Source organism: Barbus barbus, assembly GCF_936440315.1.
Source record: "Barbus barbus genome assembly, chromosome: 6".
NCBI classification, from domain to species: Eukaryota; Metazoa; Chordata; class Actinopteri; order Cypriniformes; family Cyprinidae; genus Barbus; species Barbus barbus.
This window is the reverse complement of record NC_136734.1, coordinates 35,314,706-35,332,039: the sequence shown is the minus strand read 5'-3', so window position 1 is coordinate 35,332,039 and position 17,334 is coordinate 35,314,706. Positions and strand designations below refer to the sequence as shown.

Here is a 17,334-nt window from a genome sequence, read left to right as displayed (position 1 = left end):
TACTTAACACGTGATGTTAAATACATCCTGTGGATGTTAAACATCTTTATCATGACTCAGTGCAAACACCACTGTCTGTCAGAGTTCCTCCTACCCATATGAGAACTACGCTGACTGATTATATACCAGATATCTACACTTTCTTACTATCTGGGCTCAGCCACCTCACCTGACAGCCATCAACTTTAATGGGCTGTTTGGGCTCAGATACCCTCAGCCGTTGGAATGTAGGGTCACCTGGCTTCTGTCATGTCATGCCTCAGTGGACATGTTGTTAACAGCAGGTGGTAGGTATCAGTATGGCAGGGTGGGACTGTTTCGTGTTTACATGCAGCAGAGACACTATCTCTGTTCAACAGATGCACAGTCATTCTGAATACTTACACTCCTCCCTGAACCTTGTTTTTCTAAATAATATATGTAAAATCTGCTCTTTATGATCCAAACAAATCTGGCCTCACTGATATTCTTGGGTTAGAAATTTTGATGCTACCATATGTACCATGGGGTTTAATGTCTTAAATTATTTATTTTCATTATTTATGAATACAATCCTGAATTAGATAAAATTATATCACGTTTTCCACACACACACACACACACACACACAAATTAATCTGTACAACTGTCAGCATTGACAATAAGAAATTATTATTTCTGACAGAAAATTCATGATGAAAATTTAGCTTTGCCATCGCAATATTTATTTACATTTTTAATATTAAATTCTTAAAGTTATTTTACAATATTATTGTTTTTACTGTAGTTTAGAGAGAATAACAGACTACGTTTAAAAACGCTAAAAATATCTTCAAAAGCTATAATATTAGTGGTTTATGACTGAACGTCACAGTTTGTTGGCAAAGTGTGCCCCCTGTTGACCATCAAACAACTTGCTCCATATAAACACGTTTGAGTTACTAAACGATCATTCAAATATTTAAGGTACAACATCATATGGGGTTCACGCATAATGACTCACAGCAGCATTTTGAGTACATTTTCAAAGGAATGCATGTTTTGAAAAAGTGACAGGCGGCGGACACTCCCCCTGACTTCCTCCCGCTCGTCGTGTCAAATTGCTCATCCCGCTACTTCCTGTCGCTGTAATTCCTCTTTGCTAACGGAGGCTCTCTATCTTAGCCTAGCAAGCTAACTCCACAAACAGAAAAGAACAACAATATATGTACTTGAAATTAACGTATGATATTACGTTTTGGAATAATACAGCCGTTAAAATGTGAACGAACAGAGAGCTAATGAATTTTCTGAATCAAATCGTTTCCTTTAGATTCAAATATTGTTGTGTGTTGTAATGCTAGCTCGGGACTCTAGACATTTGCCTGACGGCAGCTAGCGGGAAGTTTCACTGTTTTTTGTGTCACTAATATTACATTGTCACCAGACAAGGTCAGATTGTGACTCAACTGCAGAAATTAAAGTTTCTCTTTTGTAGCGCGATATCGATTTGCGTTGACACCTGTTAGCTAGCGCGGCTAGCTAGCGCTCTCCTCACTGATTCTGCTGGAAATGGTGAGTATTTTTTGTCTTCTCTATTGAACGTTACGTTTTACCGTTAAGCTTGAGTTAATAAGATATCATTTTATTGAATAGCTGCTGGCCCTGTTCTTGAGATTGCCAAAAAAGTCAATATTTCAATATTTTTTTAATGAAATCTCTGGCCTTCGAGCTAGCGAATTTGTTTTAGCAAGTGTGTTTGGAAACCAGAGAGCTGCATTCTAGTTACACGACAGCTTGTCAGTTTCTGTGCCGAAAGCTGTGTTAGCATGTCAGCCAAGTAGTCATGGAGATCTTTAAATTTTGTGTGAGAGGCACAATTTTTTCTTTGCCGTCATGTTTTGGTTCTTAAAAAAAAAAAAAAAAAGTATGCAGCTATATAGATTACATTATTAGTCCCCCCCCCCCCCCCCCCCCCCCCCCTTTGTATTGATTTTGATGCAGCTATTGTTGTATTGCTCTTCCTCTGTTATAAAAAGCATTGTTTATTCCACATCATTGTTTTTCAAATGCAGTGAGTGCAGAATATCTGTATGCAGACGATCTGTTCCTTTTGTGTCAACAGGTAGACGCCCTCATGTGCCCATGGAAAAGGCGGCTTTCGAGGGGTGGCTGGAGTCAGTTTCCACCACCTTCCTGGCGCTGAGTGACCAGCAGCGCAACCATTCGCTGGACCACCTCATCTCACTGAGTGGCGCCGCCCAACTTCGACACCTGTCTAATAGACTGGAAGCACTCCTGAAGCGAGATTTCCTGCGCCTGCTGCCGTTAGAGCTGGCCTTCTACCTGCTCCGCTGGCTGGACCCACAAACCCTGCTCACCTGCTGTCTGGTGTGCAAGCAGTGGAATAAAGTCATCAATGCCTGTACAGAAGTGTGGCAGAGCGTGTGTCGAGACCTCGGCTGGCGCATCGATGAGTCCATCCAGGATGCCACACACTGGAAAGGTGTTTATCTAAAGGCCAATTTGCGTATGAAGCAGCTAAGAGAGGAGGATGCTTTTGAGACAAGCTCTCTTATTGGACACAGTGCTCGGGTATATGCTCTCTACTACCGGGATGGGCTGCTCTGCACAGGTGTGTTATACTTTTTTGTCTCCTGCATGAGCACAATTTAAAGTTTTCCATGTGGGGATGTATGAGTTATTGTGCTCTTTATGGATTCATGCATCTCAGGGCCATTAAAAATGGCCCTTGGGGAAAGTCGTGGCCTAATGGTTAGGGAGTCGGACTCGTAATCGAAAGGTTGCGGGTTCGAGTCCCCGGCTGGCAGGGATTGTAGGTGGGGGAGTGAATGTACAGCGCTCTCTCCACCCTCAATACCACGACTGAGGTGCCCTTGAGCAAGGCACCGAACCCCCAACTGCTCCCCGGGCGCTGCAGCATGGCTGCCCACTGCTCCGGGTGTGTGTTCACGGTGTGTGTGTGTGTGTGTGCATTTGTTCACTACTCACTGCTGTGTGTGTGCACTTGGATGGGTTAAACGCAGAGCACCAATTTCGAGTATGGGTCACCATACTTGACAATACGTCACGACTTTACTTTTTACTTTAAAATGATTGGTGCATGTTAATCTGAAATTATCTTAATCGTAAAAGACTTTAGATAGTTTTTAATGAAGATCACGTTTGGTCACGCACTGATCAAGACGTCCTTCCTCTTAGGTTCTGATGACCTGTCAGCTAAACTATGGGATGTCCGCACAGGGCAGTGCGTCTACGGCATCCAGACCCACACTTGTGCCACTGTCAAGTTTGATGAGCAGAAACTGGTGACTGGGTCTTTTGACAACACCATTGCATGCTGGGAATGGAGCACCGGTGCCAAAATCCAGCAATTCCGAGGACATACTGGGGCGGGTTGGTGTCAAATTCTCCAGAAAGATTTTCCAGCTAATGGCACAAAGAGATGAACTTTAGTAGTTGTTTTTGCCTATGATTTCTGCTTTGTCAGTGCAGTCCTTCGTGGTTGTGTCATGACATCAAGACATGGCGTATGGATATATCCTAAAGATTTGCTTTTTTTTTTTTGTATTTTTTTTTTTTTTTTGCAGTATTCAGTATAGACTACAATGATGAGTTGGACACCCTGGTCAGCGGCTCAGCAGACTTCACTGTAAAAGTCTGGTCCCTGTCTTCAGGAACCTGTGCCAACACTCTTACTGGACACACTGAGTGGGTCACCAAGGTAAGACTCTTGACCAGTTTCATTGCGCAATGTTGTAATTAGGGGTGGGCGATATCTTATCACTTTCGATATACTGGTAAAAATTCTCCCCATGAAAAGAATGTGTTCCCGCGATCATAACGATAAAGCCTAGTTGTTGGCTTTGTTGTTTTCTGTGTGCGTCAGTGCAGAGCTACATAGCGGAAGGCAGATTGACCTATTGGTAAGCCCCGCCCCCCTTAGTTAATGTTGCTTCCTCGGACAAACAAACGGAGTTGCTCACTGTCATACAATGAGAGCTACAGTGTGAAAACCTTGTACCACAACGTTTTTGCACAATTTTGGACACAGAAGGCCACCAAATGGAAATTAAATATTCCATGGAGGGATTTATAAAATATTTAAAAATAAATACGGTGAGGTAACTCGAAGCGAGAGTTTACAGATCTCAATGCAAGCGGGAGATGTCTCATATTACGGTCGTTCATCACGATCACTGATGACAACATGCAGGATCAACACATTTAAATTAACGTACATTTAACCAGTTTAATATGGAGAGGCACTGAAATGTAGACCTTCGTTTATGTGTTTTTGACCTACACTGTACAAGACGCGAGAACAGTCTGCTATTTAGGTTTGTACATTAGCATGAACTCACTAACTTTAACGTTAGCTAGTTTTATCCAGAGATACCTTGCTAAAGCACAAGATAACAATAACGTTCTGCTTGAGCAGATGAAAATGGTAACTTAATGAGTGTATGACAACCAGGAAATGAACGTTTTTGTCTTCATTTGTATTGGGGTTAAATACTTAGGGACATTTTGCTCTGTTTTGTTTGGATTCAGGAAATGTAATAAAATAAATTATATTGCCCATCCTCTCAGGATATCTGGAATCAGTGTTACAAGTACCACAGGCACATAATTTTTCCATTTTTGAAGCATAAAAAGTCTTAAATTTACTTGTTTCAATTTTAAGGTCATAAAAAGTCTTAAAATGTACAGTCTTAATGATGATTTCAAGAGGTTTTAAATTTGGGTACAGACCAGAATCGTGATGCAGTTTAATGTGAGATTAAACTTCAAAAGGCTATAAATAAATATAAGCGCTGCATGTTTCAGAGTCCAGTGCTGTGCTGCTTTGTGTTCTGGTACCTCGGAAACAGTTTGAAAGCCTCCAGCTGGCAGAGAATGACTGTGCATGTGTAAGGCTGTTGTTGTGAGTAGGGTATTCATGCAATACTGGAGAGACTACTTTCAGAACCGGATTTCTAGGACCCTATAGTTTTTTTTTTATTATTATTTTATTTATTTTTTGTATGTATATTTTATGTCATGTCTTCCAGGCAGTTCTATCAAACCTTGGCTAAAAACACATCTCTTCCATCTTTATTTGACCCTCTAACTCTAGCACTCTCTATTCTAATTCTATTCTTTAAAAAAAACTTGTCCCTTTTAGACTTCCACTCTATTCTTTTACTGCTTGTTTTCTTTACTGCTTGTAGTCACTTTGGATAAAAGCATCTGCTAAATGACTAAATATTAGCAGCTCATACTATTTTATAGCACTTGCTATTCAATTCTGTATGTTATTATTTTTAAGGAATTATGTAGTTGTTTAATTGTATCCACTTAATTGTTGTCCTAACCCTAAACATACCCATTGGTAACCTTCTTGAAATATTTAACTTAATTTATTTCACTATATTCTATATAGTCTGGTTTTAAATTCAGTTTTCTTGGATGGAGACCCCCTTTAACACTCAAGTTCACACTAGCTCTTACATTAAAAATTAAATGGAAAGATAAAGAAAATGAATAGTTTCCATGGATCTAGTCTTTTCATCTGTTTGTTTGATGTTTGAATCAGATCTCCTCTGTTGGAATAGATGGTGCTGTCCAAAAAAATAGGGTCCTATGCAGTCCTAGAACTGCAGCCTCCGGTATTGCAGGAACATTGGGTTGTTTTTGTTCAGACCAATGTGAAATCGATCCATTTATTTCACCCTGCAAACACGCAGAACTTTAAATGTGAATGGTGGATCAATAAGATAATTCATTATAAAGATCAAAACAGTCAAATTAGTTTGCATGTAATTTAAAGGTGCTGTATGTAGGATTGACAGCCCCTTCTCCTCAGACTTGACACACACGCAGGTTGCCAGATTAACGACACCAACAGAAGCGAGCGCACATGACGATGAATGAAATTAAATATGCTGTTTTTTCCGCCAACTGGCAACCCGGGGTCCCGAAATACAATTGTGGTACTCTGGCAGTGGGTGGGTTTCACAAACCATAACAAACACAGACATTCAGGGCCAGAACGTACATTTTCAAAGGAGAATATCTGACTGTAGCGTTGTTTTTCAGATAAACAAGTATGCTAACTTGGCATGTTGCTTAAATATCTGCAAACACATTATGCTATTTTTATGCTTTAGTAGAGTCAATATCTACATACAGCACCTTTAATGAACATAATTTATTGATAATTGTTTAAATTAATATAATAATACTTTTGACTCATCCTTTTTCTTAAAAAATGGTTTAAACGCTGAAATGAAGTGTCATTTTATAAAACATAGTTTTTTGTGAAATCATGCTTTTTACAGTCATTTTACAGTTTAATAGTTTACCATACACATTTCTGTACCTCGCTCATATGGTATTCGTTTTATTTGTGCAGGTCTTAAATTTGATCTTAAAAATCAAACCCTGTTGCATGTGTATGAGCCTGTTTTCAAACCTGTCGTCCAACAAAGATACCATTTACCAGTCGGCACTAACCGACTGAGGGATAGCTTTTTTCCTCAGGCTATCAGGCTAATGAACAGTCAGAACTAATACACGCTACAACATACTCCCACCTTACGGTATGCCACGCACTGCACTTTAATTCCAATACAGTTCAAACTGAACTACCAGTACACACTGCACTAATACAACAATCTAGCTGCTACCACTGAATACCATCCAATGCACATCCATGACATTTGCGTATCCAGTTTATGTATAATCTGCTGTATATTCGCATATTATTGTGTGTATATGTGTACATAACGTAGAATGTGTACATACTGTGTATAATGTGTATTGATAACTGTAAGTATGTGTATGTGTATGTTACACATTGTCATCTGTATAAGTCTGTAAGTATGTAATGGTAATGTCTATATGTAAATTGTTTCTGCACTGTTTGGAGCACGCTCTCAAGAATTTCACTCACCAAGGCACATGTGCTGTGGTGATGTGACAATAAAAGTGATTTGATTTGATTTATTGACATGCTTTTTCTCCAGATTTACTCAATAACATCAGTCAAGTGTTTGAAAAATAACTTTTTGTGATCAGACTTGGTTTCCTATCACAGAATGAGGTAGAAATCATACTATTTTATAGTATTATATTCAGTGATAAATGCCATGTCGATTAGCATTGCATTATAAATATACTTTATCTTTACAAAAATACCCAAGATTGCTTGAAGAACACAGATAAACCATAAATTGTCAATCATATGTTTATTCTCTTCAAGTTTCCTCAGTTAAAATTTCTCACGCAGCGTTTATTTAGCTACAGCAATAACTGGATACCTTTATCCGTATTAGGGAATTCCTGGAGCATCATCAGTGCTAATACTTCTGCAATGCATATGTTCCTGCACAAGGGCGCCCTCTGACTTCCAGTACTCCAGTAATATTAAGTGTGTACTCGGTAATGCTCACAACACCCTATTTTGGGTAAAAATAGGAAAGACAATACTTTTCTCTAAAGAAACAATTATTATTATTTTTTTTTGGTGGATGCATTAGATTCCCTGTCATTGATATCGTTATGGCAATAAATACCAGAAATTATGGTATATTTTTAGGCCCACATCGCCCATCCCTAATTGTCTAAGTGTATTATTTAGCTGTTTTTATATTTTTGAGTTGAGTTAGTTTAACTAATTCTGCATCTATACGGTTCATCTGTGCTTGTTAAGGTGCACCTTCAAAAAAGCCAAGTGGAGTCCATGATGCACAGTCCTGGTGACTACATACTACTGAGTGTTGATAAGTATGAAATAAAGGTAATCTAAATCACTTGTGCAAATATTTTATATTTAGTTCCATGAATGTTTTTCAAATTGTTGGTCATTGCATTAACATAGTATTAACTTAATATCATTATTTCTTTTTTCTTTTTATCTCAGATCTCACACAGTTCTTGTCAAAAGCAGTATTTTTGCATCACCCCTAGTTGCATTGTTGTAGTTATTTATATTCTGACTTCATATGGATACGATATTTATCTGGTTTTGTTTGTCCATAGGTGTGGCCCATAGGCTGTGAGATCAACTGTAAGTGCTTAAAGACTCTATCCGTGTCAGAAAACCGCAGTGTCTGCTTGCAGCCCCGATTACAGTTTGACGGCCGGTACATTGTCTGTAGTTCAGATCTGGGCATATACCAGTGGGACTTTGCAAGTTTTGATGTCATCAGGTACATTAATTTCTGCCCCTTAATTGTTTAACCAAGCTACTAGTAACACTGTTAAATAAACTATCCTTTGAACGTTTTGACTGTTTTTAACATTAGAGTGCGTACTGTTATTTTTTAATGATAAAATGAAGAAATGTTGTAAAGTATTTGAGATCTTTCTAGACCTCAAATCAGCAAATTTGTGCAGCTATATATTGTTTTATCAAAAGATTAATTTAATTGACTGATTCTCTCATATTCACAGAGTCATCAAACCACAGCAGGACCCCTCCAGTCTCTCTCTGCTTAGTTTTGGCGAGGTGTTCGCTCTGCTCTTTGACAACCACCACCTCTATGTTATGGACTTGAGGACTGAGGTCATCGTGGGCCGCTGGCCACTGCCAGCCTACCGCAAATCCAAACGTGGCTCTAGTTTCTTACCGGGTGTCACCTCATGGCTCAATGGGCTGGACGGCAAGAACGATGCGGGCCTGGTGTTCGCCACTAGCATGCCCGACCATAGCATTCATATGGTTCTTTGGAGAGAGAACGGGTAGAAAGGCAGAGGTGATGAATACTACCCCTGTACTTTGAAAGCAGGCAGGACTTTTACAAACACAAAAAGAAAAAAGGGTGCTCTGGATTTGAAAAATTTTACACCCAACCAAGTTAGATAATGCATGGACCAAAGTGTTTTCCCCTCCTCGCCTTTGTTTCCATTTGCATTAGGGCTTCGCTCTTGCTTCACTCTCTTTCTTAGTCACTTGCAAAACCGCGCATTCAACACATTACGATCTACAGAAAAGAAAAGCACAGAGCATAGTTTCTCTCCGTAATGTGAACAATCCAAGGTTTTTGTTTGTTGAAGATTTAAGGGAGATTTCCCACGGAACCTCAGAGTTTAGCTCCTTTTGATTTCACACTAGTGAGAAGTAGTGAAATGCTACGGCACCACCGGAGCACAGATCGCTTTACAGCAAGCACAGTCGCCAGGAATGACAATGAAGTACTTTTTTTGTTGTTGTTGTTTGTTTCAGTGTTACCTTTTCAACAAATTTGTTTCTTTACACGCCAGGAATTTTTCTTTGGACACAGAATTGTTGCCTTAAATCTATGATTTCCTATTGAAGTAATTGAACTTGCAGACCTCTCCATAGACGCTGGCTCACACCCCAAACATCTGTGTTGGTCATTTTGCTGAGTCTTGAAAAGGCTGATAAAATGCTACCTGAATGAATCAAATGGCTTTTGTATGAAGGTCATTCAGATGTGGCTTCTCGCTGTTACTGACCCTTGGTGTTATTTTCATTCACTTTATTAGTCATGTGCCTTTTGTTTTAACACTTAACCATTAGCATTTACAGTGCGTCACATTTTGAAACCCAATCCTCCCTCAGTGACAGAAGAATCAGTTTTACGCTTTTTTTAAAAACTTAATGTAACCAACACTGTAAGAATTAGTCTTGCTACTATTTAGCCAGAGTAGATCACACAAAAGTGTTTTTTGTGAATCTCATTGAATGTTCATTTTTAATCTTTATTTTTAAAGACTGATCTTATTTTTGCATAATCCAGGCTAACCAGCCTTTGTCACTTTATATAGCTGCGTCTGTAGTTCTGTATATCCCCCTAACATAGATCAATATAACTTTACATTTTTTCCCAAACCATTAAAACAAAGTGTTTCGGGTTGATCGTTTAATGCATTTTTTCACGTTCTTGCTCACACATTTCAGTCGATAGACACCTGGTAAAAATATGATTAAATATCATTGGGGGCTACTTATAATGTCTGAATGCACTGGTCGTGTTTTACTTCACTGAAATGCAAACCTCACAGACAGTAATGCCATCCATCCATCATTAGCGAAATTCAGGTTTGTTGTTTGTATAACAAAATATCATGCTGTCTTACAAATAAATGACAGTAGCTAATGATAGAAGTTGACTTTATGTCTCATGATATTTACGTGTCAACTTAACCTCTATGTAAGTCTTACAACCAGAATAACAGGAATCTTTCTCACGCGAGGAGGAGCATGTGTTATTCAGTTTGCACACTAGAGGGCTAGATGCTGCAATAAATTTATTTGGGTATGAGACTGACGGAAGGATCGTCTAAACGTACAATAAGTGGAAAAAAAACTTCTAGAATGAGGGAGGGTGAATAATGAATTTTCAATTTTGAGTGAACCATTCCTTTAGTGATTGAAGACGTGTGCAACACAATGATTTAAAACTTCAGTGTCATTACCACAGTTTGAAGCTCTCCTTCCAATCAGTCCGATCTTAGTTTTCCCTCTTCTAGCTTGATTGTCTCTCAGCTAATTTATATTCCCCCTCTTCTTTTTCCTTTCTTCGCCCTCTTTTTCTTCCCCCGAGCTCCCCCTCGTGCTCCTCCCCTCAGCCCCACATGGCATGTCATTCTCTTATTCCCTCTGTCTCTTCCTCTCAGTGCCAGTGCAGAATTAATGGGCCATTCGGGCTAAGCATTATGGCGTAATCCCAAAACTTTCATTCACAATTACTCATCCATTTAATAGACATTCTTTTTTTGGTCCACGAACAAACATAGGATAGGAAAATATGCTTTATAAATGGTGAGATTGAATTGAAGTACATTTTATAATCCATTTCAAAAGATCCCTTTGCTTTCTCATAGGCTACTGTTTACTGTTTATTTAGCCAAGGTGGTTATATCCATTGTTAGGAGAGGGATTCAGACTTATACTAGTTAAATCTGCGAGAATTAAAAAATTCTAAATTAATTTACTTAATGAAATTCCATATTTTAGATGTTTTCGTTATCCTAAAGGAAAAGAATTGGTGGGGAATGTTAAAGTTACCCGTGTTGTGCTATTCTGCCAAGTTCTTATTTTCATTCTTTTTTTCAATTTAGAAATGTTTGCTCAATGACATTCCAGAACTGGAAGGATCAGGAAAAGCTGTTACCCACCGCAAAGAGTGAATTATGAAGATATAACGACAGAGATGAAATTGAAAAGCGAAGCATACCCCTCGAGTGAAAGTAAAATGCTTTATTTTGTTGTTTCAGTGCAGAAGGTCTTCCTATTTCCAAGACCACCCACATGAAAAGATTTATATCAGTATGCATAGAAACCACGAGCAATTACAATGCAAAGGACCACTCTGATGAGCTCCATATGCTTAAAATCGCAAATGTCAATGGCAAACACAGCATATTAAGTCTTGATGAGATACATCTCTTCTAATCCTTTTAATAATATGTGCATGTTTAATTATGAGTGCTTTAAACATATTGAAAAGGCATGTCTGCACTGTTTCTATTATGGGATGAGAGAACACACACACACACAAACTGGTGTTTATTTTCACCCTGCCCGCAGACCAAACATGATTACAAGTTGTACAGTCAATATTTAGATGTTGCGGTTAGGCTCTCTATTCTATTCTCCTCCCCTCAATGTGTGCATGTCATCAGACAGGATATTCCCACTTTTACTGAACTGATCTCAGTACTGTGGCAATCACTGTAATCATTACAAGACATTTCTGAGATGTAGCTGTCAGTGCATGTGTTCTGAGACTATTGGCTTCTGTGGTGGCACTTTAACATGCATGGCAACTTTCCATTGCACAAAAGGTTAATTTGAGGTTCCAAACCAAACTGGTTATTCTATGTAGTGCGCATGCAAAATCGAGTTTGCCACATAATTTCCCAATCCCGTTCTCCCCATCATTCCAGTCCTATCTATACAGTGCCTATCAAATTTAAAAGTAAAACATCTTCCCCTGCAATCACATCCTCTTAAATACATTTGTGCAGCTGTAGTTTTTTAATAACACTTTCCTTTTCCTTTTCAATCCTCTCCAACATCAGATGCACATACAGATATTTGCAGAAAGGAGACCGTGTACATAAGATACGGTCTAACCTGACAAAATCATGCACATACTTTACCACTGAATAACACTGTAAGGCAAAAGATTTGCAAAAATCGTTCCCTTTAAGGGTACAAGAGCTTGTCAGTGCACAGGGGAGAACCCATAAAGGGACAATATTGTAGCTTAACTACACCTGATGCATATTAGCACGCTCTAAAAAAATGCTGGGATAATATTGGACAGAACACATGCTGGGTTATTTTCATCTAACAGTTGGGTTAAATGTTTAACCCAACCTTCTGGGCAGTAACCCAACGGCTGGGTCTAAACAACCCAATTACTGGGTTTGTCTATATTTTACCCTGCATTTTTTAGAGTGCAGTAATATATATTTGTTTATAGGACCGCTATGTGCCATTTAGAGGTGGTTAAGGTACAGAGTTTTCCCTTTAAAGGTATGAGTGACAAGGGTTAGTTCACCCAAAAATGAAAATCCTGTCATTAATTACTCGCCCTCTTGTCGTACTGAACCCGTAAGACCTTCGCTCATCTTTGGAACACAAATTAAGGCATTTTTGATGAAATCCAAGAGCTTTCTGACCCTGCATAAACAATAACGAAACTAACACATTCAAGGCCCAGAAAGGTAGTAAGGACATCATTAAAATAGTCCATGTGTCGTGGTACTCTTGTGAATGCACAGCGGAGAATGACACAGAAGAGATGTTGAATAAAGTTATTTTTGTTTTCTTTGCACACAAAGAAAAGTATTCTTGTAGCTTCATAAAATTGTGGTTGAATCACATGAACTACTTTAGAAATGTCCTTACTACCTTTCTGGGCCTTGAACGTGTCAGTTGCGTTGCTGTCTATGCAGGGTCAGAAAACTCTGTGATTTCATCAAAAATATCTTGAATGAACGAAGATGAATGAAGGTCTTATGTTTGGACCAATATGAGTGTTAATGACAGAATGTTCATTTTTGGGTGAACTATCCTTAAAAGGTACAAATTTTGCAAATTTTTCTCAGAGTAAAATTTAAAAACCTAGCACTTTCACCTCAAAATAGCTGAGAGCAGCTAGAGTTTCGCTGTGTGTTTGAAACTCGAATGCAAGCATGGACTAAATTCCAAATGCACAACTCAAGTGGGAATTTAAGGCAATGTGAGGATAGCTCATCTCTTTAGACTTACACATCGATTTATTATTGCTGATGTTGACTTTTAACACCGGAAAGACAAAGACCAAAGAGAATACAGGAGGTGGAACAATTTGGGAAAATAAGTCTGTTACCATGTTCAATCCTAAAAAAACATCTCAACATTATTCAGTTCCTTGATCTTATTGATGAATAATACTGGTAAGAAGCCATTGTCTATATTAACTGCACATTTCTGTTTTTCTTAAACTGAATGACTCATTCCTTAAATAAATAGCATTCTTCCAAACCCATTCCTTTGCAATACTGTATCTATCAGACGGGAAACTAACACAGATGCAGTGAAGATATGTAAACCCCTCTGAGTTTTGCCTATATTCGTTTACCTATTCAGAAACTCACTGTCATCTGTGTTGATGGTGGTGAGCTAAAGGCCCAAACAATTCCGCTCTCATCCCCTCTCTCCAGCCCTCCACGGACAGACAATAGATCATTCACAATGCCCTGCCTTCATGCCACTGATTGGCTTACGGTAAAAAAACGTTCAGGCCTCGTGGGAACTTTCCAACCGAGATGATAATCAGAAGGGGGAGGGAAGGAAGAGGGACCGATACAGGCTACAATAGGCAAGAGAGACCTTATTTACATCTCATGTCCCCTCCCCAAACAAATCAACAACAACATGGGCCTAATGAGAGGGACCGAGCTGGTGCCATTACACACGCTGCTAAGCTGAAGCTAATGGCTTTACTTCAGTGTTTGTGCATATATACACACTTAAACATAAATGCAGTTCATGGTACAAAATATTTAGTTTTTTGTCTGTGTTGTAATGCACTTTTTATTTGATGAGAAAATGAACACCAGAACTTGGTGTTGATTTGTAACTAAGTGACCAACAAAACAGCTGCATGTCAGTTTCCAAAAATATGTTGTAGTATAAGATTATAAATTGTACAAGAATGTAAAACGATCTACACTACAGTGTGAGCATAACAGCGCTGCTCAGGACCACCATGAATTCTCTTTTAATCAGTGAACATATTGAGGCTTAATGGGTCAAACCTTCCTGGGACATGAGAGCTATGATGTCAGTTAGCCCACATGGAACGCATTTCATTTGCTTTGTGATGAAATATCAGTAACACTTTGCAGAAAGGTTCTCTATGTTAACATTACTAAGCAACAGCTGACTGAAATAGCTTTTTTAAAAAAAAATATGACATGCATATTGATACAGCAATACTGCAACTACGCTACTGCAATTAATAAGGCTTTTGATCACATCAAAATGGATAATTCTTATTTTTATGTAAAATGATTTATCAGTGCACAACATTTTTTTTTTAAATATAAGATTAAATCAAAAACATCAGCATGCCAGGCCTCTTAAAACTACAACTCTTCTCTGATGTCGTGTATACACACACAAAGGTGGGCAGTCTTCTGCAACCTATCACTAACAATCATCCATTTAGATAGCAAAATTACTTTCTACAATCTATTTAAGCACTGGTTAAACAAAAATGAAAGGGTTAGTTCACCCCAAAATGAAAATTATGTCATTAATTACTCACCCTCATGTCGACCTTCGTTCATCTTCAGAACACAAATTAAAATGTTTTTTATTAAATCGGAAAGCTCTCAGACCCTCCATAGACAGCAACACAACTGAAATATTCCCAGGTCCAGAAACGTAGTAAGGACATCGGTAAAACAGTCCATGTGACATCAGTGGCTCAACTTCAGTTTTGCGACGCTATGAGAATACTGTTTTTTTGCGCAAAGAAAACAAAATAATTTACTCAACAATTCTTCTCCGACGAATTACGTCTTCCGCCATTTTTAGAGAGAATCACAATGCGTGGCGGGAGACGTAACTCGGGGGAGAAGAATGGTTGAGTAAATTGTTATTTTTGTTTTCTTTGCACAAAAAACAGTATTCTCATAGCGTCACAAAACTGAAGTTGAGCCACTGATGTCCTTTCTACGTTTCTGGACCTAGGAACATTTCAGGGTCTGAGAGCTCTCCGATTTCATCAAAAATATCTTAATTTGTGTTCCGAAGATAAACGAAGGTCTTACGGGTTTGAGGATGAGTAATTAATGACAGAATTTTCATTTTGGTGTGAATTAACCCTTTAAGTCTCGCTCTGCATTCTGTGTCATTCGATAAGCAACTTCTCTCAGATACATAATAGAGAAAAAAGTCACAATTTCCATTTGAACTTCATGTCCAAACTGCTGTGTGCAACGTGAATTTGAAGTACATCTAAGAGCAGTGCTGATGTATATCAGTTTAAAGATACTCATTTTTACAATTTCATCGGTGGGAAAGAAGCGTGTGGCTCATTCTCAAGGCTTTCAAAAGTCAAAGTGCTATACTTAGTTTGATGTAACAAAATGAGAATCTGGGGTCAGTTTTATTCAGTATCATATTTCAATAAAAGATGATCAAGTGAAAAATATTCAGCATGTTTGGGTCCTTCCATTTTGATTTATTAGTATTTATAAACTGGCTAGCACACAACTAAACATTAAACGACGATCGTTTCAAAGACGTGATTAAAAGTTTGGTATTATTTTAATTTCTGTACAAGGAATCATCTTTACCACTGTGACATCAGCCCTCGGTTCTGTTCTACTCATTTTACAGATGCTTTACTGTTTAAATATCACCAGACCATTACTTTAGGGTCAAGTGCACTTTACAGGTTGTCTAAGTGAGGACAGCAAAGGACCAGCAAGCAATCCATTTAAAGCTTTTAGCCGAGATGGTTGACTATACAATATGGCTTTTTACAGACACAGAAAGTTTTATTATGATAGGCAAGATGAATGTGTGACATACTAGACCTTAGCCACACATTACAATCATGGAGTTTCAAAGAGGGAAATTCCATCTAAAGTATTTGCTCAGTTCAACAGATGGTATTTGTATAAAGAGCTTTAGAGAGGGTCTTCCTTATAAAAGACCCGGCAAATGGCTGCAACAGTTAATTCAGAAACATTTGCTTAAGATATGAGAAAAGCAGACGGTTAAGCAAACACAGACCAGTGAAAGTAGCGGAGAGACAGTTAACAGCTGTTTCCATTAAATCAGCTCGGTGGAGCCAGGCTGTTTTGGCAACAAACTAATATCATAGTGTTCAATCGCTGTGCCTTTGAGAGCTTCTTGACTAGGGAGGTCTTGATGAATATGTTTTTGGCAATGAGGCTTCAGTGTGTGTAATCATTTGTGACAGTGGTGGAGACGTGAAGACTGAGACTTCTTCAGCGCTGAGAAAGCCATGTGCTCTCTTTCCAAAAAAAACCTCAGCATTCCTAATCTAGAGATGTTGTGACTTACTATCACTGTGGGCAACATACAAAACGGTTTCGATAGAAAAAGGAAATTCTATGTTATATAAAGTAAATGTCTTCATGTGTTGTGATTTCTTTACTTTGGCACTTTTCAATAGCCCTTTTGACCATAAAGAAAACTGTATAAAGTAATATGATAATCATTAAAGGAATGACACTTTTGTAGTTTATACCTATAATAGTTTTAAGTATGCAACTGGTTAAAGTTATGAAGGACAGCGTTGTCTGTTCATGCCTCAGACTTCATCTGAAGGAGAGAAAATTTGGCCCATTTCATTTCTGGTCTGCGTCCAACATCGACATGATTCAGGATAGATTTCAGCAGCATGAGTGTACGAAAAGAGCTAGAACTTCTCTAGAGCTGAAATTATGCAAATAATTAGACACATCTTAAATCCAGGTCTTTCCACTGAAAGTTCTCTTTTAGTTTTTCCCCTGATCGCAAGGCCTGGGCTACTTTTCAGCAAATAACGATAAACAGGTCTGACAGCTTGGCAAGAGGGGACAACCGACTTCTCAGAGAGATTCTGAATACGTTTCACAGCAGTTCTCTCTATAAGAAAAGGAAATGCCAACATCTTGCAGTAATAGTCTCAGCAGATTGAACAATTTCATCCTTTGTGAGGAGTGAAGCCTTGGGCTCTGGAGTTGCTCGGAGTCCTCTGTGTGTGAACGATTCTGTTTTCTCAGTGTCGGGAAGCCGTTTCATTGCTTGTTGTGGAATAGTTTGCATTTTCAGAAAGTGTGATTGATCTATTATTTTAAACTTTTACGTTCTCCTGAATGAAATGT

The 17,334-nt window shown here is 38.5% G+C and overlaps 1 protein-coding gene across 1 annotated transcript; it reads left to right on the top strand.

The window, feature by feature from the left end:
- The first annotated feature begins 1,071 nt into the window (after positions 1-1,071).
- Positions 1,072-10,100, top strand: fbxw2 (F-box and WD repeat domain containing 2). Its single transcript, XM_079418743.1, has 7 exons — positions 1,072-1,533; positions 2,084-2,593; positions 3,181-3,375; positions 3,570-3,703; positions 7,676-7,762; positions 8,005-8,174; positions 8,419-10,100. The coding sequence occupies exons 2-7, from the start codon at positions 2,104-2,106 to the stop codon at positions 8,708-8,710; spliced, it is 1,368 nt and encodes a 455-aa protein (XP_079274869.1). The 5' UTR covers positions 1,072-1,533; positions 2,084-2,103; the 3' UTR covers positions 8,711-10,100.
- Positions 10,101-17,334: the final 7,234 nt, after the last annotated feature.

What these genes read in the sequence shown, in the direction of transcription:
- fbxw2 (XM_079418743.1), top strand. Translation starts at nt 2,104, where the DNA reads ATGGAAAAGGCGGCTTTCGAGGGGTGGCTGGAGTCAGTTTCCACCACC. An exon ending in CCGAGGACATACTGGGGCGG is followed by an intron (nt 3,376 to 3,569) that starts GTTGGTGTCAAA and finishes TTTTTTTTGCAG; the next exon opens with TATTCAGTATAGACTACAAT. An exon ending in TTGATAAGTATGAAATAAAG is followed by an intron (nt 7,763 to 8,004) that starts GTAATCTAAATC and finishes GTTTGTCCATAG; the next exon opens with GTGTGGCCCATAGGCTGTGA.